Below are 27,309 nucleotides of genomic sequence, written 5' to 3'. Positions count from 1 at the left end.
CTTGATGCGCACACACTCAGGCTATATTTTACATTCATAACTTTACAATCTTCCACGGCAACGCCAAGCCACCTCTGATATAAACCTGCTTTAGTAATGTGCTTCACCAATCAGTGTCCAGTCCTGGTTCAAACTGAGTTCTTGAACAGGTTCCAGCAGTGGAAACACACTTCTACATTACTATCCATGTTGTTCTTTTTACTCTCTTTTATAATCAGGACATAATTGTTAGCGCTTCTTGTTCCCCTGCTGCAGGATCATGGGACTGTACGTGTCTGTGGTGCTGGTAATCGGTAAGTTTGTGCGTGGTTTCTTCAGCGAGATCTCTCACTCTATCATGTTCGAGGAGCTGCCGTGCGTCGACCGCATCCTCAAATTGTGCACGGACATCTTCCTGGTGCGCGAGACAGGCGAACTGGAGCTAGAGGAAGAGCTCTACTCCAAACTAATCTTCCTCTACCGATCGCCAGAGACGATGATCAAATGGACCAGGGAGAAGGACGACAACTAGACTCCCACTTTTCTAACTAAATGGCCTTTTAGCAGCATCGCTTGGTGCAGGACTGGCCTACGTAAAGCATTTCCCTGTAGGCCTTTTTTTGGATCCCGCTGGTTGAGCGGCGCTTCAGGGTGAATTCTCAGCTGTGACTTTTCCAAGTCATTAAACGGCTGTAACAATGTTTAATGAGCACAGAGTCCATGGCAATTTTTATTCCTAACGCTGCTGAGCTGTGTTGACCGTGTGTATGAGACAAAGGGGACGTTGGGCTCTGAAACTGACACTAGCTGGTGGTTTGTAGATTTCTGTGCATTGTGGCAGAGCTGTATTTGGAGACATTTCAGACAACATTTGAGGCCTGAACAGCCTTACTGAGTGAATGTGACCTTATACCTAGTCCCAATTCTGTCCCTCAGTGACAAACACTATTGTAATGTACTCCTGCTATAATGAAAATTAACCTAAATCTGTTTACATATGGAATGTTTCACACAGGAAGACATGTTTAAAATGGTTATTCGGGGGGGGGGGGGGGGGGTTAAAGTTAGGGTTCGCCCACCTCCTGTTCATGTTTATGGATTATAGTACATCACAGTGGGTTCTAAACCACATCACTGATCAACTGGATGCAACTTGAGACATATTTACAGGCAAACATTTTGGGTACGACAAGACTCATTACTTGTTGGCTACTTAGCCTTATAGCTCCAGTGCAAAACTAAAGAAGGAAACTAAGTTGTGTTTTTTTGTTTGTTTGTTTGTTTTTTTAAACAGCTGTCATGTTGCAAACGAAATGACACTTTAGATAAAATCTGTCTAAACTGCCATATTACATGACTATTACATGATGTTTTATGGACAGTGTCATTCTACACATTTATTTTCACTTGTCTTTGCCATTTAGCTACAATTGTGCCAACTAACTAAATCAACGGTGGCTGGAGGGTTTACTATACAGGTTAAATGTCTTTTAAAAGATCTTTCTGCTTTATATTTATTCATATTTTCGTAATTTTCTACTTTCAAAAATGTGATTATTGAAAATTCTTGGTGACAGCCATTTTTCAAATTTACCAAATCTATCATTAAAATCAGCGATACACATCTGCATAATGATTCCTGCCTTCCTTTACCCTTCATAAAGCATTGGCTAGCAGTACATGCCATAAAAATGCTGCAGTTTATTGCCATAATAAAAAGTGATCAATAAAACATCATGTACTTTCATAATAACCAGTTAGATAGTGCAGAACTGGGTTTGGATTTTATTCAGTTCAACAAAATCAAATTGATATAAAACAGAGGTCGATATGTAGTTAAATAAAATGGTCTTGTATAAAGCCATCTGTGCAATAAAATGCCAAACGTTTCCTCATGGTGTACGTCACTGAACCGTGACCTTCGCTTGGCTGATACGATAAATAAACACCGTATCCGGCCAGCTATTCGTCATCTGCGCCTCCGTCCTCTAATAGGAACTCGCCGATTTCCTTCTTCATCGCAGCCCTATGAGGTAACAAAAGAGAGATCATACATCATCATACTGAGCAAAGGAGAGTCCATTTTAAGTAAAAAAAAAAAAACCACCCTATTATTTAAGCTTTATTCACCTCCTCTGGCGTTTCTCTGCCTCAGATGATATATACGGCGGCAAGGAGTCCACCGCTGTCTGCAAAACAAACATCAACTGCGTGGATGAGTGTCTTTCTGCTTAAAATGGGTGTTAGAGACATGTTTCCTAATTCTGCTCACTTAGTAGTGAAGACAAGCAGCTGAAATTGAAACCACATATACATATCTAATTTGAGCAGGAAGCATTTTCCGCCATCTGAACAAGGGTGGAAAAAGGAAATGAGAATTTGATTTAAGCCACAATTGGCTGTGGTTTCGAATCCAGCAGATTCTTGAGCAGTGTTCTCATATTTTCAGCTTCATTCAGTGGAAGACTGACCGTTTGGCATCATATAAACATTTCTGGTATTTTACACTGTGATTCCTAGAAATGAATTCCTAGAGATTTTTAATTGAATACGCAGACTTTTTTGTTTAAATAAAGGCTCTGTCAGTACAGACATGCTTTAGCTGAGGTTTACTCACCATGTCTTTAATGGTCAGTCTGCAGCTGTAACACAGGAGACTCCTCAGGTCTGTAGCTCCAGGAGCCCTGATTGTCAAGTAAAGAACATCAGGATCAGTGGATAAATAACGACCCGTAAGAGGCCCATACAAGCATTTGTTTATCATTGATTATATTAGTTAGTTTGGGTGATGTATTCTGTTAGGAGTGCATGATAAACAACGGTAACATGAACAACGAAACTAAAAATTCAAGCTTGCGTGCATCTCTGACATCTGTGGCATTACGGACTTAGGAAAGACAGAGTGTGGCATTAACAAGAACAGCAAAGTCTCTCCCTCTGGTTTATAGCCAGCTGTCACACTTCTCTACCTTCAAGATCTAACAGAGAGTAAAGACGGGGGATGGGCTGACACGTCCACACACACAGCCTGATAAATTCTGTAATTACACCAGTCAGTAATAGCAGTGATTTGCATGACTGAGGAGAGAATGAGTCTCGTCTCATTATCAGATGCATGTTCTGTTGCTCCTGGTGTGGTGTTAAGCTATAACATATGCATACACACACACACACACCTTGCTGTCATGACCTGGAGTGAACCCCAAAATGAAATGATGTTCCACTCACCTGGATGTGGAGCAGCAACCTCCATCCCCACAAGCTTGTTTCTGCCCCTCACAACAGCCCGCATCAGTTCGGCCAGTTTTCTCCACTGTACCCCGAGACAGCTGCTCCGACATCAGTGTGGCGTGGCACGCCGAGGCATCGTCTACACAGAAAAGGAGTGACAGTTTGACTGTTACACAGTGTTCATGCTGGCAGCAATGCTGCAAGACAATCCGGCAAATTATAGAGACAGGAACGCAGTGTGAGGTGGGCGGAGCCAACTTAGAATAAAGTCGTGGTGAATATAAACAGGAATGATGGACAGTGGGACACTTCATTTTTGACACTTTATATACACTATATGTATACTGTGATATAAAATGTTTTAAATTATGCCCGAAAAAAACATCACAAACGGTACTAATGTTCGTATGATTACACTCCATTACAGGCTGGAAAATGCTTTGCAAAATGCAAAGCATTTACTTCTCCCCTGAAGAAGCTATTTCACATAACAGATATTTACATATAGTCCACAAGACACAATAATAACTGAATTTACACACATGAACCGGTTCAAAAGTTTACATACGCTTGGTTCTTAATCCTGTGTGTCGTTACCTGGATGATCAGTGACTGTGTTTATGTTCTGTGAGAGTTGTTCATGAGTCCCTTGTTTGTCCTGAGCAGTTAAACTGCCCACTGTTCTTCAGAAAAATCCTCCAGGTCCTGCACGTTCTTTACTTTTCCAGCATCTTCTGCATATTTGACCCATTTCCAGCAGTCTCTATATGATGTTGAGATCCATCTTTTCACACTGAGGACGACTGAGGGACTCGTACACGACTATTACAAAAGGTGCAAACATTCACTGATGCGCAAGAAGGCGACACGATACATTAAGATCCAGGGGGGTGTAAATTATTATCACTTTGTCTTCTAAGAAACATGTAAATCTTATGTCGCTTCTGCAGGGAAGGACTAAATGAAAAATTAAGATTTTTAAACAAACTAATTTACACTGATCATCCTGTTCAAAAGTTTACACCCCCTGGCTCTTGGGTGGAAAGAGGTCAAATATGCAGAAGATGCTGGAAAAGTAAAGAACGTGCAGGACCTGGAGGATTTCTCTGAAGAACAGTGGGCAGTTTAACTGCTCAGGACAAACAAGAGACTCATGAACAACTCTCACAAAACATAAACACAGTCGCTGATCATCCAGGTAACGACACACAGGATTAAGAACCGAGTGTGTGTAAACTTTTGAACTGGTTCATTTGTGTAAATTCAGTTATTTAGTAAATATGTTTATATGTGAAATAGCTTATTCAGGGCAGAACTAAATAAAAAAACTAAATGCAATTTTCATGATCCCTCTTTTTTTTTTTTTTTAATTATTGACATTTTGCAGATTCTGCAAGGCGTATGTAAACTGATCACCTCAACTGTACTTACCTTAACTCACTATGTGACCACCTATTATATAGAAAATCTATAATAAAATGCTTCAGATAGGAACTGTTGTTATGACGATATAGAGATCAAAAAGAAATAATGATCGCTCACGTGAAGAAGGAGCATCTACTCAAGCTTTGTGAGGTGATAAATATCTACGGTGTGAAAACAGGGTTTAGTGCTGCAACTTGCCTGCTTTGGTGTCGAGGGCACAGAGGCAGAGGAGGCACTTAGCAGCAGGTTCTGTGGTAGAGCTCTGAGGAGGACACGCTGTGTGGAGCTTCTCACTTGTTCTAGAAAGAAACCGGTGGCTCAAATCAAATACTCTCTCACGTGGATGTGCAATCAAAAAACAGACCACCGCATGCGTTTGAAGCCGATTGGAAACGGTTAGGTTTTGTCATAACTACCTGTACACAGTGCTGACAGTGGAGGGAAAGTCAGCCTGGAGTTTGACCACAAAGCTCTCGGTCAGTCGCTGGATACTCGCTTTATCAGCAGTCTGATATGGAAAAAAGCACGCAGAGCGAAACGCCAACATCAATGAAACTAGAAGGCTGAAAGCTAGATGAGATCATTTCCTCCTGTTTCCATAGACACACATCATAAAGACCCAGATAAACGATGACATCATCCTACACACATACTGCTGCTTCCACGCCAAGTTTTATATTCGTTCACGGAACGTAAAAAGATTCGTAAACAGAACCAAATGCAGACCCATTTCCTGAAACACCAAGTTTCACATTAAAAGTTGTTTTTTTTTTTCTTATTGCGTTAACACTCCTCACTTCTGGTTGTATTTATCCTAACCACTAGTCACGTTCTAATATTTTAAAGTCCCCCAAAGGTGAAAAAGGAGAAAATTGCTTTTAAATATTTGATTCTGACTGCGGCACAGGAACATCTAGGACGTTTCGAGAGCTGGGATCTGATTACACGGCTTATTTCAATTTCATTCAACGAGTAGCTGAAAGCATGACAGAAAGAATGAGGAGTCTTTTTACCACCACGTTTTTGTTAAACTGGCTCCTTAACCAACGTTATCTTTGCAGAAAGCCAAGGCAAGATTAAAAAGATAAATATAAACATATCCATATAGTTTGGGTGAAATATATATTTACGCTTTCTTCAAAACGAAGCATCGAAGTATGTTATAGGCAGAAAAACCCAATTCTGTCCAAAACCTGTTTGCCAGGACTAAGTCGGAGAAACATCCGACTGGTTTTCCCAAACATATGTTAAAAGTGTTAACCTTTAAATATTGGCACCCAGAGCAGTGGCTTCAGTAGTGCACACTACTCTGTTGACTATCTAGAGCTTTAATGTTACTGTGTAATACATACACGCCTACTACCCTGTGATTTACTATGGACAGTGTTCGCCTGGATGAAGTCTTCCTTCAGCTTTGGCGCACCTGGTGGGTGTTGTAACTGAGCTCTGATAAATGATGCCACCTCGCCGTCCTTCTGTAGCTCACTGGAGAAAAACCAAACTGCGGAGCCTTGACACTTCACTGATGTCTGTGGCATTGTAGCAGTAAGAAAGACAAAGTGGGGAAGTAACTGTGCTGCACCGAGTCCAGTCCCTCCCTCTGCTTTATAGCCCAACATCACACCTCGCTAGTTTGATAAATGTAGACAATTAAACCTCATGGCCAAAATCATGCACACTCCCTGAGCACATGGACATTCTTACTACTTCTGAAGTAACACCTTATACAATGTTTACTACTAATAAATAAATGAAAGCTAGTATTGGACAGGTCTGTGTTTGCTAAAATTCTGTAATCACGCCCGGGAGTAATAGCAGAGATTTGCAAGACTGAAGTATAATAACTTCGGTCCTGAGAGTAAAAGCTGCAGCGAGCGTTCGGCTTAACTCTCACCTTGGTGTCCAGGCCTGGGATGAAGACAGACTGTACTTCAAACAGCCGGTTATAGAAGCCGATCTCTTTTGAGGAGTAATCCCTCATGGGGCGCACCATCACCACGTCACCGTACCGCGAGTCTGAGAAAGCCTGGCAAACAGAAACGGATGGATATTTACTATGTCTCCGTATCTGGCACGAGACAGAATAAGCAGTTCCAGATTTTGCTCAAGGGCCTAATAATGTCTCTCTGGCAGAACACACACAACCACAACTGCCGTTATGACAATGGTTTCACTTTTGTGGTTGTTTACTTTTGCAGAGCAGTACACGTTATTTTTTAATGAGACAATGTTTTGGTGTTATAGTTTATCATGCCATGATGCATAAAATCCTGAGTACATCCCAGGTAATATTCAGCATTTCCTGAAAGAGATGTAGACAAATCACAGACAACCTGTAAACAGCCACCGATGGGCAACTATGTAAAGTAACAAACTATATGGACTCTTGTTTTACAGGTACGGTTTTTGAAGTGGAGTTTATTCAACTTCACTAAACGTATTTACTTATTAACGTCCGTCTTCAAACTTTGAGCTGCACATCCTACCCGAGTGTAACGATACGGTGTACAATATCGATGAACATCGAACAATTCATTCAACAGACTGCATAATAAAGTAGGCCGTTTCTCATAAAATTTTTTTCATGAGCTAATACACAGGCATGCCAGCATACTAGTATAATATGGTATGCCGTTGCACAGACGATGTAGACAAAAACATGAAGACAGACACAATCCTTCGCTCTCCCTCTCCTCTCCCGCTCCCTCTCTCAAGACAGCATTGGCTGATTCAATCTGGGTTTTAAAAAAATCAACACAATGATTGGGGAGTTATAGCTGTATAGCCGCAGGTATGAAACTCTACTCAGTACTTCAGACATGCCCCTTGAGACACAAACACACCAGCAGAGTTGCCAGGGTTCTTTTGTATGTTTTTTTATTTTACACCAAACTGAGGTGGTTTTGAAACAAGGTTGTGGGTGGAAAAATTAAGGCGTTAAAGGGATAGTTCACCCAAAAATTAAAAATTCTGTGCAAAAAAAAAACTCAAATTAAGTCTTTGTTCACAAAATCTCTCCACTTCCGCGTAGATCTCAGACGCTTGCAGTATTCGTTATGTCTGCAGACGAAAGCAGCTGATGCGCCTCTATTTTGCTCTGCAATGTCCTGTTTTCTATTTTTATAAAAGTGTCTAGCAGTATGTGAGAAACCATATAAGCAAGTCTGTTTGAGACAATCTGATGCGAGTGTGATGATTTACACATGCAGTTTGCACATGTAAAAATGTAAGCTATAAAGTTCCCTTGTTTGTTAGGCACATCAGCCTTGTAGTGCCAGTGCAATACCAAAGATGTTTAATTAATCTTATTTAATTAGTCTGTGTGTGTGTGTTTACCGTATCAGCTGCCAGAGCTGCCCCTCGTCCCAGAGAGATGTTAGTGAGCAACTTGATGGCCAGACGTGTACAGCTGTCTCCTAACATCACCTTGGTGTAGCCGTTTATTCGGGCAGTGTGCAGTATCAGGTGCTGCCTACACACACACACACACATTACAGATTACCATACCCAGAGCAGCTTTAGTGGTCTTCTGGATCCTACAGAAAGTCCGAACCCTGCCTCTCTTTCTCATACATGCTCTCAATCACTTTGTGTTTTCATTAAACTTTGCAAGCACTCAGAGTTATTGACTGGAGCTGAACTCAGAGCACACCTCAAGGCCCTGCTTTTCCCAGATGACTCAGACGCCACCGACAAGGAAAGGCAATGGGGGATTTTGGGGGATGGGGGAGGCGGCAGATGGGGAGAAATGTGGAGTGGAGACAGCAATATAAATGATGAAAAATGAAAAAGGAGAAAGACCTGCCATACTATTGTGCTATTAAAGTCTCTGACGTGATTCTTCCACAGCTCCAGTGTTTGACTGGCGTGCTTATGGAAACTGAATTAAACAGGATGAATACAGAAATAACTTTTTATGCTTCACAAATCCCACCTACTCGCTTCAACTGGGACATAGCAAATTTAAATTAAAAAAAAGAGGAGCAAATATAGCTGCAAGCAGCGATGACAGGGGCCAAGCACCAAAAGCAAGTCATGTTTATAGGGTACTAAAAGGATAGATGGTCGAGACGGCCTTGTAAAGTGTAACACACTATTATTACTGCTACTAAAACAGGCAGTTATGGTGGAGAAAAAGGTGAGGTTTCTTGTGCATTTAAATGGAACCAAAAATCCATGCAGATATTTCAATAAACTCATATTAAACATGAATTGATTGTAATGCCTTCTACAATACTGACCGCACACTCTCAGGGAAAAAGGGTCCTGAACTCCAGTCCTTGTCCTTAGAGTGGTACCCCCGAGTATACACTTTATGTATCTTTAGTGTGTATTTTTTTTACCTAGTAAGGTGCATATATTTTACCTTTACTCTGGCTTTACTCTAAAAGGTAATTACAGTTCAATTATCTACTTTCAGTCTTCATTAAAGGTACATTACATCCACATTTCCAGGTGAAAGTTACATATTACAGGTACAAAACATAAGGGAAGGCTATGGGTTCACCCAACCTCCTGTTCTTGGTTTATGTATGTGTGGGTGTTACTTTGACACGTACTACCTACCTAAACATTGTTATAGACCAAGTCCGCCCTTTCATAGCAGCAGTATTCCCTAATGGCGGTATTCCCTGGTTTTAATGTTACGGCTGATGGGTGTATGCACTAATAATTTAATTTAAATGTTTATGCTGGTTAAAGTAAGTTAATCATGTAGAACATGAACACTATAAAGACATTCCTTCAAAATAATATAAAAGAAGCACGGAAAAATGTGTTTCTGAAAGAATGAAGGTGGTGGACACATTTTGTGCCATAATAAAAGTCTTTCATTTTCATTAATGAACGTTAATGAGTTCGGCCCTTGCATTTTTCTATTCTGGAACATATCTAAACATCTTAAAATGGCAGAAAAAAATAATTAAAATATGACTAAGAAAAATTACAATAGTGAATCACAACAAGTCTTGGTGCTTGTCCGCCTACCATTGTAACTATATGTGTTATACTTTATTATAATGAATAGCTGCTATATGTCTTTAATGTCATGAGGCAGATGGTGTAGTAGAGCTCACCTCAGGGTGTGCAGCATGTCCTGTTTGGCTGTTAAGGTTTTCAAAGTGGAGAAGAGTCCCTCCAAAGCCAATTTGTGTTCAAGCTTGTATGTGGAGGCCTGCAGGCTAAGTTGGCCTAGTGCACCTTGGGATTCCTCCACTGTAGGCTTCCCATGGCCCTGGGTTACTTCAGTCTGAATGTGCTGATCCACTGCTGCTTTATAGCTGGATCCGGGCTGCTCCCGTCTATACACAGGCTTGAGTACTGACTCGGGAAGAGTAAAGACCTGAGACACAGCCACGAACACGACACTGCAGTCGTTAGAACAGCTCAAACTCAAACACTGCTAAGGTAATAAGAATGAAGGTCAAATGCTTCGTCTTATGTTTCTGAGTGACAATAGCAACAATTGCATACGAATATCAAAAGCATGCTATCTGGGAATAGAGGAGATAATGAACAAGATGATGCAACTGCCTGAAAGGAGACATGGAAATGACAGTCTTGCTCCAAAAACAGAAATAATGAGGCCAAAACAAATGATGTGATAAAAGATCAAAGCATTAACAAGCACAGAGACTTGTAATGTGGGACTGCACTGTAATTAGAACAGGCTCGTTTCAGGAGTTGTGACACAAAAAAAAAAAAAAAAAAAACAGGAGTGCACATGACCGGAGTCAGAGAACTTCCATCCAAAAATCTTTTGCAGATGCTGATCATTTTTGCTTCCTGATATCTGAAGTGGGACCATTGTGCAGCGAGCAGAAGCATGCTGGAATTACCTTTACAAAACTCAAAACCAGTTAGCATAATGGCGGGGAAATACACTCCCTGGTCACTTTAAAATGTCTCTTTCCTGAGGCTCGTTACCTGTTCCAGTGGGACGATGTGGTACGGCAATCCAGTTGTTCTGAAGATACTCTCCAACTGAACTACAGCCTTCTCCCTCTCCTCAGCATTCTGACCACACACACCACCCTCTAGCTCAGAGAACAGATTAGCTGAAACACCTTCATTATGCTAAGAGAACACTGTATTCTGTTGCAGTATTACTGTAACTGTAATTACCATCTATGTAGATAATGCCAGGCATAAATCTTAACTTCTTGGGTGCCTCCCGACTTAAACCCTGCAAACAGGGTGGACATTTCTGTCACCTGAGGTGGTGCATAATGGATGTGGTCATTTCATATTAGATACGTGTCTGAAATTAATTTTACGACATACACCGATCAGCCAGAACATTAAAACCACTGAGAGGGAAAGTGAATAACATTGATTATCTTGTTACAATGGCACCGGTCAAAAGGTGGGATATATTAGACAGCATGTTAACAGTCAGGTCTTGAAGTTGATGTATTGGAAGTAGGAAAAAATGGGCAAGCATGAGGATCTGAGCGATTTTGACAAGGGCCAAACTGTGATGGCTAGATGACTGGGTCAGAGCATGTCCATAACGGCAGGTCTTGTAGGGTGTATCCAGTATGCAATGGTTAGTAACTACCACAGGTGGTCCAAGGAAGGACAGCAGGTGAACCAGTGACAGGGTCAGGGGCGTCTAAGGCTCACTGGTGCGTGTGGGGAGCAAAGGCTAGCCCGTCTGGTCCAATCTCACAGAAGCACTACTGTAGTGCCCATGCTGACCCCTGTACACTGCCGAAAGCACCTACATTGGGCACATGAACATCAGAACTGGACCATGGAGCAAAGAAAGGAGGTGGTCTTGTTTTACGAATAACGGTTTCTTTTACATCGTGTGGACAGCCGGGCGCGTGTGCGTCGCTTACCTGGGGAAGAGATGGCACCAGGATGCACTATTGGAAGAAGGCAATCCAGGGAAGCAGTGTGATGCTCTGGGCAATGTTCTGCTGGGAAACTTTGGGTCCTGGCATTCATGTGGATGTTACCTACCGCCTACCTAAACTCTGTTGCAGATCAAGTAAACCCTTTCATGCCAACGGTATTCCCTAATGGTAGTGGCCTCTTTCAGCAGGATAATGCACCCTGCCACAATACAAAAATTGTTCAGGAACGGTTTGAAGAACATGACAAAGAGTTCCAGGTGTTGACTCGGCCTCCAAATTCCCCAGATCTCAATCCGACCGAGCATCTGTGGTATGTGCTGGACAAACAAGTCCGATCCATAGAGGTCCCACATCGCAAATTACAGAACTTTAAGGATCTGCTGCTAACGTCTTGGTGCCAGATACCACAGCACACCTTCAGAGGTCTTGTGGAGTCTCGATGGCCTCGATGGGTCAGAGCTGTTTTAGTAGCACAAGGAGGATCTATACAATATTAGGCAGGTTGTTTTAATGTTATAGTTAATCGGTGTACAGCTACACTTGCATTCAATAGCAGATATCTTATTAGCTGTATGGCTTTTTTTTTTTTTTACTGTTTTATTTATGTTCATAGACTGGCAAAAAAATTGAGCTAGCTAAATTTATTAAAGGTTGAGCAGTTATTGTGATATGAAAATAGCTGATGACTGCTTACCTCTTGAACTTGTGCTAGCATGCAGCTTGATGCTGGTCCTCCAGAAACAGCCAGCAGCACCTAAAAGATAGTCACCAATAACTTAAATAGTCCATGTCAAATTCATAGAAGATCATTTTTGCTTTATATCTATGCTTGCCTTCTCTCCGGGAAAGATAACACGATTCTTCCCTAGCATGGCCCGGAATTTATGTTTGAAGTACTCCTTGAAACAGCCCCTAATTTAATAAATAAATAAATAAATAAATAAATAAATAAATAAATAAATACAAACAAACCCTTACTACACATGATGATGATTTCAACAGCTTTTGAGCACATGGTGATGTTTTTATAGAGATTCCAGATCCTGCACTGGGATGTGAATGAGGTTAACAGGAAAATCACTTCCCCCAGGGCTCATTATCGGTTGTGGAGGCAATAGTAGATCAACTTTACATCTGATAGACTGAATTTGACACTATTTACCTACAAAAGGCATCTCCCACTCGAATGATGAGCACTGCAGTGCCCTCTTTGCACTTCATGCATTTCTTTGATACCCTAGAATCACAGACGGTTTAACACACCATATAAGTTATACCTTCATAAGATATATCCGTCATCTATAACCTGTATGACCTTAAAATCTCATGTAAATAAACTCACGCCGGCAGAGATTTTTGTTCTAAGACGCTATCGTACTCTTCGTCAACCTGACACATGATTAACGTTGTTGTTGTTGTTGTTGTTTTTAACTGAATTAACTATACACTTTCATCTCAATAATACCGAAATTACACATTTAAATAATAATAAAAAACTTTAAAAACGACTAATAAAACTACCTAACATGCTAGCTACATTGGCGCTCTTTGATGACGCGTTGACTCCGCGTCTTCCCCTGGCGCTTTTTAGTGACGCTGCATTATTGTCAGTTCGGCTGTTCTGTTGCTTATTTGTCAGTTTGCTTTTTAATGAGCTCTAATAGCTACACTAAACGTTGTTATTGTAAGCAAGTCTTTTCAGCAGTCGTATGCGAATGTCAGGAGTTAATACGCTACGATTCGTTTGCCTAAAAAGCGAGCTGGTCTATTGTTTAGGAAAACGCTGTTGCAAAGCATTATGGGGAGTGTAGTGATTGAAGGCCGTCATGCTGCGAAGGTGCTTCTTGACAAAACTACAACACCCATGCAGTAGTTCACCTGAAAAGACGCTCTTAACGGTTTGGTTAAAGCTCCGCTGGTAATGTTTACTTCTTTGCTCAGACGGCGTGTGAGAGTGTGCTTTATGTGCTGGCTGGACAGATGCGCTATGTAACGCCGTTTGATTTGTGTTTTTCTTGGTTTAAATCACACGGAAGTGGTGTTCCGGTCGACAGCGCACTGGTGATACACACAGCAAAGGAAGCAGAAAAAGAAGAAGCTCATTTTGAAGAAGCAGCTGAGAGGAGGCATCCAGTGTTCATGATGGCGATGTTCCGCAGTTTTGTTTCGGCTGCTCAGCTCAGACAGTCTCATCCCCAGCCCCAGCTGCAGCATGGAGAGAGTCTGGAGAGCCAGTTCTCCTGCCCCATCTGCCTGGAGGTTTATCACAAACCCGTCAGCATCGCCAGCTGCGCTCATACGTGAGTAACACCTGGATTCACCTCCACTGGCGCACTGCCATTCTGCTTTATGGAGTCGGTGCATTGTCAGGTTAAGCCAGTAAACACACTGTGGCATTTCTGTTGCTCATAAATAGCTTGATGGTCATAACAATCATCATCATCCATCATTCCTGTTTTGAAGTCTGTGTTTATTTTACAACTGAACTAAAACAAAGATTTGTCAGCCCACAGATTGTATCAGATCATACACAACAGCTAAACTTATTGACTCTGTCAAAACAGAGTTATATAAAATCTAGAACCTTTTAAAGCCAAGAAGTGAGTCTGAATCTCCATCCTCTTTGTGTCTCTATTGTTGTCAGTGTTTCTTTGTTACTGAAGCCTCTCCGTCTCACACAGGTTTGGAAATGAAACACAGCTCTGTAATCTGTCCTTTTACTTCTCTTATCTAATTGATTGAGTTTCTTTCATTCATTTTTTTCTTTTTCTTTTTTTTTTTTTGCATGATGTGTCAGTTATGCAGCTGCTACTTCAGCTCAGAGATGTTCCAGTGTGTAAGCACGAGATGAAAATAGAACAAAGCAGGCACGGTGTGTGGTGCACGTGATGTTGGATGTTGTGAGACGGGTACGAGCATCGTCGTGGACGTATCTGCATCAAAACACTTATCGCAGAAAGGAAAGTGAGACAGCTGTTGTGTTGAATGAATCGAGAACAGGAACAGGATGCGAGGCTCAGGTTGAGTGCGTGTCGGTGGGACGGATGTACATTTCATCTCAAGGTGGTTTAAACGAATACATAAAACGCAATATCAAGATCAATCGTATAGGCGATTAATAAAACAGTATTACCGTTTGAAGGATAATGAATGTATATTATTATGGACACAAAATGATACAGCAAAGGTTTTATTGAGTAGGAGCTTGTCTAGGTAGGCAGTTTAAGGATTTATGGTTTATTATTTCTCACGTGTCAAAAAGCGATCGCGTAAATTTGTTCATCAGAGTTCCATTAAATCATGATGGACATCATGTCTAACATCCTGTGTCATCATTCATATTTTCATTTCGATTAACATATCATATGTGTTACATCATAATGTTTGTAGAGTGCCAGTAACTTGTGCTGTGAGCTGTAAATCTACCTCTACCTCTGATCTAATGAAAAACTATTTAAGCCTAATTGAGTTTTCTGTGTGCGCTGTCCATTTGTGTTATGCGTCATCTTTTGACTTTCCTTTTTACTCTGGGTTGTAGTGAGGAAATGAAATGCCACTAATATCACTCTTGTAAGCCGCGAACACTCTTTGTGGTTTAAACACGAATGGTTCAGTGAGGCTCCGCCCACCAAAAACAAGACGATTCAGTGTAATTTTAATCCGATTAAAAGTAATTACTACTGCATTTAAAGCAGCTGTGTGTCTCATTGTTTGCATGCAATTAATGATGTGGCTCTGTAGTTTCTGACACAACACAGTGCCATTACTGTTTTCAGGCAGCACTTGAGTAAACTGTGATGTAGTAGGATATTTGGTGTACATGATACCGTGTTTGTGGACACAGCTGCTGTAATTCTTTTAGCGTTACAAGACTTCCACACATGGTGAGAGAGTGAGATGTTTCTGTCAATGCACTCTGAACCTCTGCACCTTCCTTTGTTGAAAGACCAACACGCAACAGCACATTCGTTGGCATTTTAAAATGATCCAAACCCTTAACCCTTGTGGATATTGACTAGGGCATGACCAGCTGGAAAATTTTGCTACAGATACCAGAAATACAGAAATCTATTTGCTGCACATAGTCCTTGATTTCTTCTTTTTTTGTGTATATCTCATACTAAATAGTTTTCAGATCTTCAAACGAAATACAAAACAAAACAAAGGCAACCCGAGTAAACACACAATACAGTTTTAATCTATATTGTTTTAACTGAAGTAAAAAAAAAAAGTTATCTAATACCTATCACCCATGTGAGAAACTAATTGCTCCCTTAAAATTAAGATCTGGTTGTGCCACCTTTAGCTGCAGTAACTACATCCAAACGCGTCTGATAACTGGAGATCAGTCTTTCACTTACTTCTAGGGCTAGGATTTACTCCTATGCTTTGGATCGTTGTCTTGCTGCATAATCCAGTTGCAATTGAGTTTCAATTTACGGACTGAAGACCGGACATTCTCCTTTAGGATTTTGTGGTAGAGAGCAGACTTCATGTTTCCCCACAATTATTGTACATTGCCCAGGTCCTGAAGCAGCAAAGCATCCCCACACCATCACACTTCCACCACCATGCTTCACCGTAGGTCTGATGTTCTTTTTGTGGAATTCTGTGTTTGGTTTACGCCAGATGTAACGGGACCCTGTCTTCCAAACATTTCCACTTTCAACTCATCAGTCCACAGAACATTCTCCCAAAAGGTTTGAGGATCATCAAGATGTGTTTTGGCAAAATTCAGATGAGCCTTAATGTTCTTCTGGGTTAGTAGTGGTTTTCACCTCGCCACTCTTCCATGGATGCCACGAACGGTGACCTTTATTGATGCAAGAGAGGCCTGTAGGTCCTCTGATGATGTCCTTGGCTCTTTTGTGACTTCCTGGATGAGTAGTTGCTGTGCTCTTGGAGGAATTTTGGAAGGTTGGCCACTTCTGTGAAGGTTAACTACCATGCCGAGTTTTTCAACTTGGAGATAACGGCTCTCGCTGTGGTTCTTTGGAGTCCCAGAACCTTTGAAATAGCTTTGTAACCCTTCCCAGACTGATGTATTTCAATCACCTTCTTCCTCATCATTTCTGGAATTTCCTTCATCTTTGGCATAGTGTGTTACTGGGTAAGATCTTTTAACCAACTTCATGCTGTTGTAAAAGTTCTATTTCAGTGTAGATTTGATTGAACAGTGTTTGCAGTAATCAGGCCTGGTTGCATGTAGTCCAGCTGAACACCATTATGAATGCAGTTTCATAGATTTGGGGAATTAGTAACTACAGGAGCAAATACATTTTCACACAGGCCTTGGATAAGTTTTTTACTTCAATAAATATCATTTAAAAACTGTATTTCGTGTTTACTCAGGTTGCCTTTGTTTTATCTTGGATATTGTTTTAATTTCTGAAACAATTTAGTATGCGATATACACCAAAACAAGAAATCAGTACTTTTTCACAGCACTGTAGAAATCAATAGGTTTAGTTAAACTGCACTTTATTGATCATATATTGGCCATTTCTCAAATTCAAACAGTAGAAACTGCAATAGACATGTCACAAAATGTGGTTGGAGATTTATTTAATTAAGTAGTTAGTTAGTCGGTTAAATATAAACATTTTTTTGCATGTGAATGGGAACCATGTTTTTTAAAAAAAACCCAAAAAAACTCATTTATGTATAGAGAAGCATTTAGCTAGTGAGCAACTGTGAGTAAACAAATTTTCACATTCACTGCACACTGTGAAGGCACATGATGAAGGTGAATCCCGCAGACAGTGTGACTCAGGTTAATTTATGGCTGAAATGCTGTGGAGGAAACGTACACCGATTGTTAATAAAATGTTGTGATAAAATCACAAACCATTGTAAAATGCTCGAAATGTATTGTTGTATGAAAATTACATGTCACTAGTAGACAGGAAATACTGTTCTTTCACCACTGCCAGGGTTAAAAATGCATGACGTTGCTGGACACACACACACACACACACACACACACACACCAATCTCGCGCTGATTACAGGAAGCCCACATCAGGGACAGAGCAGCATGACGATCTAATTATAGCTTAAATTCTAATGAAATGCACACTGTGAGGGCAACCTCTTTATATCACACATATACACATACACACACACACACACACACACCCCTACACCTTCGGCAAACCATGCACTGGGGTCTTGTGCTGGTGTCACTCAGAGAAAAATGTACAGCTGAAATTGCTTTAGCAATCATGCTATATCTACTCTGTGTAACATGTGTGGTAAGTGTAGCTGAACTTGAACACATTTCCCTGCACTGAGAAATGAACAGAACTTGTTTAAACTCACTTAAAATGGACGTCTAATGAAAGGCTTATGTAGCACCAGTGTAATGTGGTTCAGCTTGGTTAAGACTTTGGAGGAAGTCAACAACTGCCCTTTGACATCCATTATAAGTGGGTTCTGCAGTTGTTGTTTTTTTCTTTCCTCAGTAAAAGGATGTGTATCAGAATTCTCTCCTGTGGTACTCACACATACAATTGGAAAATAAGTGTGTGTGTGTGTGTGTGTGTGTGTGTGTGTGTGTGTGTTTTTGGAAATGAGCAGCCCCAGAGAGGATAGAGTTCAGGACTGCAGCAGCAGGAACTTCTCCATGAGCACAGCCAAATGTTCTTACGCACTCGCTGCATGCGGACTACAGAAAAAATGGCATCATGAAATCTGGTGTAAAGACATGGACTAATCCAAATCCCGCTACATCAGATCCTCCATCTGTGGGAGGGAGGAACACATTGCTTAAAGCACTCACCTGCTTTACAATTAAATCTGCACTTAGCATCATGCATTCCCAAAGTAGTGATGGCTTAGTGGAAGAAGTGCCCGTTTAAGTGAGCTTCATCAGGCATGGGTCAGTGTGAGAATTTTCAATACTGATACTCAGCAGAGTTCTGCTTATACCGCTCAGTGTTCTGGGTAAAGGACTCTGTGCCTCAGTCCCAGTGAAGAAGGCGTGGTATCTGTGCCTCAGTCCCAGTGAAGGAGGAGGTGTGGCTTCTGTGCCTCAGTCCCAGTGAAGGAGGAGGTCTGGCTTCTGTGCCTCAGTCCCAGTGAAGGAGGTGTGGCCTCTGTGCCTCAGTCCCTGTGAAGGAGGAGGTCTGGCCTCTGTGCCTCAGTCCCAGTGAAGGAGGTGTGGCCTCTGTGCCTCAGTCCCTGTGAAGGAGGAGGTCTTGCCTCTGTGCCTCAGTCCCAGTGAAGGAGGAGGTCTGGCTTCTGTGCCTCAGTCCCAGTGAAGGAGGAGGTCTGGCTTCTGTGCCTCAGTCCCAGTGAAGGAGGTCTGGCCTCTGTGCCTCAGACCAAGTGAAGGAGGAGGTCTGGCCTCTGTGCCTCAGTCCCTGTGAAGGAGGTCTGGCCTCTGTGCCTCAGTCCCAGTGAAGGAGGTGTGGCCTCTGTGCCTCAGTCCCAGTGAAGGAGGAGGTCTGACTTCTGTGCCTCAGTCCCAGTGAAGGAGGCGCTGCCTCTGCAAGTGAGGTTCATTGTTATTTGGTCAGTCCCTTTACTAAAACAAGTACTTCACAAGATCACACCAACAGACACAGATGATGTACCATGGTGAAATCATCTGCTGCAGCGCCATCACAAATAAAATTAATAACAAAAAATGACAATTCGAATTAAAGCTGCGAAAGTAATACATGTACAATCTGCTTTCGTGTGATCTAGGAGTCCTCGCCTCAAGTGTTCATTCTGTCTTTGTGTTTGCATCCTCATTTATTTATTTGTGTAGGAGTTTAAACAGCCTGCACTGCTGCAATAAAATATACTTTCTTGGGTCAGCAAGAAGTGAGAGCTGAATCATAGACCTGATATCTCCATCTTCATTTCCCATTAAAAGCATGACCCGAATAAAGAATCCAATTATGTCTGAAAACGGCCAACTGTTCTCCAGTGGCTTTCACCCTCACGCTCTGTTCACTACTGAGCAGTGTTCCGTCCCACTGACCCTGGCCATCCCTCGGGTTTATAGCAATACAAATGTAACACTGAGTTTAAAATGTGCAAGATATCAGCTGCATCTGAGTTATTAACTAAAAGCTCTTCACCTGCTCAGGCACCCACCTGGAAATGAGAGAAAAAGGAAAACTGCTATCACTAAACCAGTCAGTTTAATACTTTTTTAACATTTAGCATTAGCTTGTGTCTTCCTCAGACCACTGATTCATAGTTGTGATATTTTTCAAAGATATATATGACAAACAACCCCTCCCTCATGTCCTATTGATTACATTTATTGTAATGCCATCCACTCAAATGACATGAATTGTTGTTTGAATAGTTTTCAGGGAGATGAAATGATGCATAGCAGATGAGTGATTGGTCAGCTTATTCTTCAAAGCGTGCATGTTTACAGGAGGTGTATCGTATTAACAAAAACATTGGCATTATTTTAATACATTGACAAATCCATCAATTTTCTATACTGCTTATCCTACACAGGGTCGCGGTTTGTCTGGAGCTTTTCCCAGGGAACTCAGGACACAAAATGGGGGACACCCTAGACGAGGTGCCAATCCATCACTGGGTGCAATCGCACATGCACACGCTCATACGGACAATTTGGAAATGCAAGTCAGCCTGCAATGCATGTCTTTGGACTGGGGGAGAAAACCCAGAGTACCCGGAGTAAACGGCCGAGCACAGCAGGACAGAGGCGGGAATCGAACCCCCAACCCTGGAGATGTGAGGCAAACGTGTGAGCCACTAAGCCACCGTGCTCCCCTACAGTGACGAATCAAAATAGCAAATTAAAGCACTATAACATAGATTATATCCTGTACAAACATGACCTCGATTTAGTTTCTCATGGCTTCATTAAGGCTGATATAAAGGTTCGCTATATTATAAAATAAACATAAAAAAAAATTGTGTTGGATCAAATCCTTCCAGCTAATGAGATTGGAAGCCATTTTGTTCAGTTAAACCAAATTTGCAGTGAACAATGTGACAATTGCAATTACGACTATTCATACAGCAGTATATTGGTCAGTGTACTAGAGTCCTATTCGATGTTTATTTTAAAGCTTGCCATCTTCTCATTCATAAATTGTCTTATCAATCTTTTTATTTATTTTCCATTTGTAAATTGTCTCTTGCTTTTACGCTACAGTATATTACAAAGCTATTTCCTTCTTCATTCTTTATTAACCATCCCTGATTTTATTTGGGCGTTATAGCGAATGTTTGTGTTTAAAGATGAGATGCTATCGAGAAACTCTGTCTCAGACACTTATACTGATGGAAAAATTTTGCAACCTCCCAGGCGAGAACCACACACTGGCAATTTGCATAATCTGAAGAGCGCACCCAAAAAAAATCGATTTAAGCAGCTGCATGGCCCATCTCTGAATACATGTAACATTCTCTGTGTAAATATTGACATAACCTTTGGATGCCAAATCTGAATCCAGCCCAAAGCCCTGACATTTTCTGTTCTAGTTTCCAAACCAGCAGCATTTTGGTGCTGGAACCGAACTGTTTTAGCCGACTGTCCTACGATAGAACAGTTTCAAATCTTACACAAGCATCAACAACTAGTCGAGTGAAAAGGTGTGTGTGTGTGTGTGTGTGTGTGTGTGTGTGTGTGTGTGTGTGTGTGTGTGTGTGTGTGCATGTGGCTCTTTATATCTGTTCTGCTGCGTTTTTATTTTTTCATATACAGTAGCCCACCCTCTGCCTAGTGCCATAATCTTATTACCTTTCTCTGTCTCTGTTCTTCTGTCTCTGTCCCCCCCCCCCCACACACACACACACTTACTCCTGCTTTGTGTTCCTTCTTTATCTCCCCCTTTGCCTGCTGTGATCACTCCAGCATTTCATCACCTCTCCCTCTCTCTTTATATATACACACACACACCTGCGCAGCTCCGAGGAGATTGGGATTTGGCTGAGTGTCCACGGTCTCACACACTCTGGATGCCAGCGGCTTGAGTTGGATTTGAGCTGTGTGTGTCCTGGCATGGTCTCCTCCTCTCCTAAACTGATCTGCATCATAACTCACACGCAGTCACTCGAAACCAAGCAATTAACATCCTGTCCAACTCTAATTACCCTTAAGCCTGTGCTGATCTTCAACTTCCACCTCACAACTGCCTAATCCTGTCTGATAGTTTATAACATTATTGCAAAACAATATTAAATCACTGCTTTACTAAAGAATGGTTCATCAGTTGAGAAACAGATTTGTCCACCATGTTGTTGTTGTTGTTGTTGTTGTTGTTGTTTTATTTAAGGCTCTGTCCAGTTTACAGAATTACGACTCTACCGAGAACGATGCACATGACACTGTCTTCAGATTTCTCTAAAATTAGGAAACTGGGGAGGCAGCTGTCCTTGTGCTGTTCTTTATTTCGGGAACATAAAATGCTGCCTACCTAGGCAACCTCCTACTAAATGGCACACGGGGGTAGTGGCAGAATTTGGAAGAAGCAGTGTTATATGTGCTGAATGTTACTATATATCCCATAACTGATCATTAGCACATGACTAATTATGGAAGTTTATATGAGAATACTTGTTTGTATTATAATAAAAATAATAATAATTATTATTGTTATTATTATATTAGGGCTCTCTAATGTAGAACTGGTTGAAATGTAAACAATTTTAACTCGATGCATATCATACTATTTTGGAGCATGACCCTAACATGTTTTAGGCTACGCTTATGTTTATATTCAGTCCCTCCAGGATTTTGCGATCGCAGAAATTAATGCAAAATTCAGTTAACTTAAATTTTATTTGTATAGCGCTTTTAACAGTGGACATTGTCTCAAAGCAGCATTGCAGAAATATATAAACACAAGACACAGATTTTAAATGTGTGAATTTGTCCCTATTGAGCAAGCCGGTGGTGAGGAAAAACTCCCTAAGGTGAAATGAGGAAGAAACCTTGATAGGAACCGGACTCCGAAGGGAACACATCCTCATCTGGGTAACAACAGATAGTGTGAAAGTAAAGGAAAGTTCATTATGGTTTTTAAATGAAGTCTGTTTTGTTGAACTAATCCACTGTTCACTAAAGGAGACCTGAGTGCAGAACTGTATGTGGTAATTGCAGTCCTAAGGCCATCGCAGCAACCGTAGTCCCCGCAACCACAGCAAAAATGTCCATGTGGAATTGAGGTCCAAGCAGCACCATCCTCAGCAATCTCCAGGCTGCAGTGCTTGGGGTCGTCCTCAGTGGCAGAATGTAGCCTCCAGTTGATGAGAGCTCCATCCAGAAGTAGGGCATCAGGATGCATCAGGCAGGTCTGGAGAGCAGAAAGGGTCAGGATCACTGGAATTTCCATAAAATCACGTGTGGCTCGACAGAAGGAGAGCGGGAGAGGGAGGTGAAGAGAGGGAGAGATTGTTAGGTATGCTTACTATCCCATATTGGATAAGACTGTATTTTACATAAAAGAAAGTCTATTCATGGAAAGCTTGAGTAAACAAATATGTTTTAAGCCTAGACTTAAACACTGAGACTGTGTCTGAGTCCCGAACACTACTTGGAAGACTGTTCCATAACTGTGGGGCTTTGTAAGAGAAAGCTCGTCCCCCTGCTGTAGCCTTCACTATTCGAGGTACCAACAAATAGCCTGCACCTTTTGATCGAAGTAGGCGTGGCGGATCATAAAAGACAGAAAGTTCGCTCGGGTACTGTGGCATGAGACCATTCAGTGCTTTATAGGTCAGTAGTAGTATTTTATAATCAATGTGAAATTTCACTGGGAGCCGCTGCAGTGTGGATAAGATCGGGATGATGTGGTCATATCTTCTGGTTCTAGTAAGGACTCCTGCAGCTGCATTCTGGTCTAACTGGAGTTTGTTTATGCTCCAACTGGAACATCCAGACACCAAGGCATTAATAATAAAATCAAGGAAATTCTGCAATATTTGCAGGAGCTTGCAATCTTTCAAAATTACTGCAGATTTTTTGCAGATTTGGGCCAAGACACGTCATTCAGCCAAAGCACTCTTCGATTTACGTGCGTCGAACATGTGTACAGCTAAATGGTCTCATTTACCAACAAACATCAAGGCGAAAGACCGTGCAAATTTCACCAATTCAAGTAGTTTTCCTCCAAAAAAAATCCCACAAAAAACTACACTAATTGCATCACAAATTTTGAAAAAAGCCACAGCAAAATTAAGCATTTTTGGCTGCAACAATCACAGAAAAACAACAACAAAGTGAAATCCTGTGTGGGCTGTATATTATGAAAATTACAGTGAGTTTGCAGTTTTCACACCATTTAGTTATGAGGAAACAAAATATATAGAAGACGTCTGTCTTTAAACTTCAGTAATTATGTGTGGTGTAAACTAGATAATGTCATCAAAACATCCTGATATCAGAAACAAGCAGACTGTATCTCTCTTTGCTTCATGGTTTTGTTTGCCTCTGTTATCAGTCATCTGTTATTTTGTTATGTAGATAAGCTTTCTTTGGGCATGATCTCTTTTGAATCATGGTTTTAATAGGTTGATGATGGCAGCGTGCCCAAACTAAAGGCTTTACATGATTCGAACAAGCAGTTTTTAGTTTTCTCTTCTTGCCGTTTTAGTGAAGTTATTTTCAGGCACCAGCCAGGCCTCCCACTCTCTCCTGGGTCCTTTGTGAGTGTCTTGCTTCATTTTATGTTGAGTAGGAAGCCATTTTCAGCCAAGCTCACTAATCTGACTTCTTCAGCATCAGGAGTATTTCTCCTGCTGAGACAAAATGTACACTAGGCAACCGGGGGCGAACGTGGAGTTGAGATGCGTCTTGAATTATTCACTACAGCAAAATGAGATGGCAACGTGTGAATGCTATTATGGAGTCAGCGAGTGTAGAGAGAGAGATGCTGATGAAGGTGGGGAAGAAAAGAGTGGCTTTGGTCACAGCACAGGTTAACTGAATATGCATTTAAAACTCCGATCCAAACAAGGTTGTTTATGGAGGCGGTCCTCAAGGGTGCCATCATTTACCACTTTATTTGTCCCGTTGAGCTAAATGATCCTCAGTTCAGCTCCTCTAATTAGAGCCTGCTTAATTCATTTGAAAAAAGAAAGCGATTGCATTTTGCTCATAGAGGAGACGCGACACTTTGGCATCTGCCACGCTGCTTTCCTCAGCTTGTGTACTGGCAAGGTTTTAAAAGCTATTCTCCATCTGTGCATATGCATAGGATGAAAAGCTCAGTGAGCACTAAATTAATCATCAGCGCACTAGTTGAACCTCATTTAGAGTCTGCGTGGAGCATAAACACACGCTTGTTTATCTGTTTATCAGCCCTGCTAATGTCTGTAATTAATTTATAGTTTTCAGAGAGCTGAAGGCCAGGATGTCTGTGAAGTGAGGAGAGAACATCAGAGTGGAGGAATACACACACACACACACACACACACACACACACACACACACTGTGGAAGCACTTATCCATGTGTATGTATATAATGCTGTGTTCTAGGGTTGCATGTGGTAATGGTACTGTAAAAGTATTAAGGAAAGAAAAATAGTGAAAATAATACAAATATACTGTATATAATATATGATCACAGAAAAAGTGGGAAAAGATCTGACACGGTTTAAACTTTATTTTTGATTCTTTTTTTTTTATATCCACTGTATATACTCTCACCAGCCACTTTAATAGGAACACCTGTACACATTTATGCAGTTATCCGATCAGCCAATCATGTGGCAGCAGGACAATGCATAAAATCATACCAATACAGCTCAGGAGCATCAGTTAATGTTCACATCAATCACCAGAATGGGGAAAAAATGAGACCTCTGTGACTTTAACCGTGGCATGGTTGTTGGTACCAAATGGGTTGGTTTGAGAATTTTAGAAATTGTTGCTCTTCTGGGATTTTCACACACAACAGTCTCTAGAAATCATGCAGAATGGTGCGAAAAACAAAAAAACATTGAGTGAGTGTGACAGAGAGTGAGTGTACAGTCCCCTCCGAAAGTATTGGAATAGCAAGGCCAATTCTATTGTTTTTGCTATGGTTTGAGATCAGAATATGAATATCATCTTTCATTTCCTCATATTTACATGTAGATGTCTTAAACAATTTAGAACAGGGCACCTTTTGTTTGAAACCACCCATTAAAATATATTGGAACATGTGACTGATAGGTGTTTCTTGCTGCCCAGGTGTGCCCTGTTAAATTGATTGTTTAAAGAATTCATATATTAATATAAGTAGACCTTATTTTAAAAAAAATAAATAAAATAACTGAATGTCTACTCTTGGTTTGAGCCCTGGGTATTGCCAGTGGAGACTGCATTTATAGTTAAAAACGATAAACCAACGTGAAGATCAGAGAGCTGTCTATGAGAGAAAAGCATGCCATTTTGAAGCTGAGAAAAGAGGGAAAATCAATCACAGCCATTGCAGAAGCATTGGGCATAGCCAGTGCAATCAATCTGGAATGTCCTGACAAAGAAAGAAACCATTGGTGTACCAACAACCAGACATGGAGCTGGTCGGCCGAGGGAAAACAACAGCAGCACAAAAACACTGTGAGAGCTGTGAAGTAAACCCAAAAGACTGTCTGTGACACCACCAGCAATGTATAGCAAGAGCAATAGAAGTTTCCTTGCTGTTCCAATACTTTCAGAGGGGACTGTATCTTCAGCTAGTTGTTGTTGTAATTGTCAGGTACAGATGTCTGATTTGGGCAGAATATTTTGCAGTGACAGTTCTCAATATTTTCAGTTCTCACCTGCATTTGTTTATATGAATCTCACTTTGCAAAAAATAAATGTAAGAAAAAATATGATGAACAACTTTGCTAAAAGAGAGCAATCATAATATTGTGTTTAGTCTTATGAGTCCACAGCAAAATGCTTATACAGCTCTAACAGTTGCTCAGTAAACAATATCAAAACTGTAGCTGAAGCTGCAGTGACCCAGAAACCTCAGCTGGGTGTCTGACAACTACCATATTACTCAACAGGAATGAATAAAGCATAGCGTACTGTATGCATGGAATAGTACTGCAAAGTGCTTGAGCAGCAGTAATGCAGGAATGGACACTTTTCCATCTGTTTAATACCATATGAGATCCAGTGAGTTTGCCTTCCTTGTTGTACATCTACGATGGGGTCAAAGATTCTGAGACCACTGGTGAAAAATGCTTTTATTATTCAATATAATGTTGATGTGTGTATGAAGGGCACAGGCATCAGCATAATGCTTTGCAGTGGTTACTAATTCACTGTTCTTTTGCTGATTCTGTATATTTGCAGAGGAAGAGGAAGTGTTTTTGTGGCCTGTCTGTCTTCTTCATTTTGCAAATGCCAAATAACGAAAAATAACACGCTGTTTTCAACCAAATGCAACATTATTACATCATCATTTAGTAAAGCTAATGAGGGACATTTAAAGATTGATAAACCAAATATTTAGTTTTTAATGAATGTACTTTTTTTTTTTAAAACTAATTAAGCAGTAGACTGTTGTTGAATTTCTTTTCTAAGACAAGTGCAAGTGGGATTTTATACTATTTAAAAAAAAAAATTCAAAATATGGGAATACATTATACTTTTCAGCTGTTCAGAGTGTGTGAGAGTGCTGTTGCTTGGTGTAGATGGTCTATTCCCATCTCCTGTCTCTGTCATGAACTGCACATAGAAATCCTGCCTTCAAATGGCTCTTTTCACATCTCTGCCTGTCAACCTTTCTCTCAGTAAAGCCTCACTCAGTAAGCAGTAATATTTTTTGGCTGACTGGTACAATGTGATGCAGTTTGCAAATCTGTTCATTATTCTCTCACTGTGAGGCATAGAGTGAGTGTGTGGTTGGGA

At 41.0% G+C, this 27,309-nt stretch overlaps 3 protein-coding genes across 6 annotated transcripts in view; 2 read left to right on the top strand and 1 right to left on the bottom strand.

Annotated features, from left to right (window-relative positions):
• piezo1 (piezo-type mechanosensitive ion channel component 1) overlaps window positions 1-1,033 on the top strand; it is a 124,531-nt gene extending 123,498 nt beyond the window's left edge. Inside the window, exon 51 of the mRNA XM_053616840.1 lies at window positions 256-1,033. Coding sequence (XP_053472815.1) covers window positions 256-511 — 256 coding nt within the window. The 3' untranslated portion in view covers window positions 512-1,033. The remainder of the gene's footprint in view (window positions 1-255) is intronic.
• On the bottom strand, window positions 1,023-13,056 carry ctu2 (cytosolic thiouridylase subunit 2 homolog (S. pombe)). 2 transcript variants are annotated; one of them, XM_053616857.1, is made up of 15 exons: window positions 12,838-13,056; window positions 12,658-12,732; window positions 12,329-12,407; window positions 12,190-12,249; window positions 10,759-10,819; window positions 10,561-10,670; window positions 9,711-9,976; window positions 7,972-8,107; window positions 6,530-6,661; window positions 5,052-5,143; window positions 4,834-4,934; window positions 3,208-3,349; window positions 2,597-2,663; window positions 2,110-2,168; window positions 1,023-2,005 (listed from the first exon to the last, which is right to left on the bottom strand). In XM_053616857.1, exons 1-15 carry the CDS (start codon window positions 12,891-12,893, stop codon window positions 1,942-1,944), a joined length of 1,500 nt encoding a protein of 499 aa, XP_053472832.1. In that variant the 5' UTR covers window positions 12,894-13,056; the 3' UTR covers window positions 1,023-1,941. The 2 variants fall into 2 exon arrangements, with proteins under 2 accessions (XP_053472832.1, XP_053472833.1); XM_053616858.1 differs by lacking the exon at window positions 12,658-12,732 and having other exon boundaries at window positions 13,017-13,038.
• Window positions 13,057-13,104: 48 nt separating this feature from the next.
• The window catches only part of LOC128602804 (E3 ubiquitin-protein ligase RNF166), a 35,504-nt gene continuing 21,299 nt past the window's right edge, over window positions 13,105-27,309 (top strand). For 2 of the 3 annotated variants that reach the window (XM_053616860.1, XM_053616859.1), the window contains exon 1: window positions 13,105-13,795. In XM_053616860.1, coding sequence (XP_053472835.1) covers window positions 13,476-13,795 — 320 coding nt within the window. In that variant the 5' untranslated portion in view covers window positions 13,105-13,475. Of the gene's footprint in view, window positions 13,796-14,292; window positions 14,559-27,309 lie in introns of all 3 variants that reach the window. The other variant, XM_053616861.1, reaches the window with a different exon arrangement.

Source organism: Ictalurus furcatus, chromosome 27 (genome assembly GCF_023375685.1).
Source record: "Ictalurus furcatus strain D&B chromosome 27, Billie_1.0, whole genome shotgun sequence".
Taxonomy (NCBI): Eukaryota; Metazoa; Chordata; class Actinopteri; order Siluriformes; family Ictaluridae; genus Ictalurus; species Ictalurus furcatus.
The sequence above is the reverse complement of the archived record's forward strand: the minus strand, read 5'-3'. Positions and strand labels throughout refer to the sequence as shown.

Bases quoted from the DNA above. Each gene is read 5' to 3' on its own strand.
- ctu2 (XM_053616857.1), bottom strand. From the start codon at position 12,893: ATGTGTCAGGTTGACGAAGAGTACGATAGCGTCTTAGAACAAAAATCT. The intron at 8,108-9,710 runs GTGAGCTCTACT...GTGTGTGTGTAG, and splicing joins GACATGCTGCACACCCTGAG to GCAGCACCTGATACTGCACA. The intron at 5,144-6,529 runs GTGAGAGTTAAG...TTTCCATATCAG, and splicing joins TCCCAGGCCTGGACACCAAG to ACTGCTGATAAAGCGAGTAT.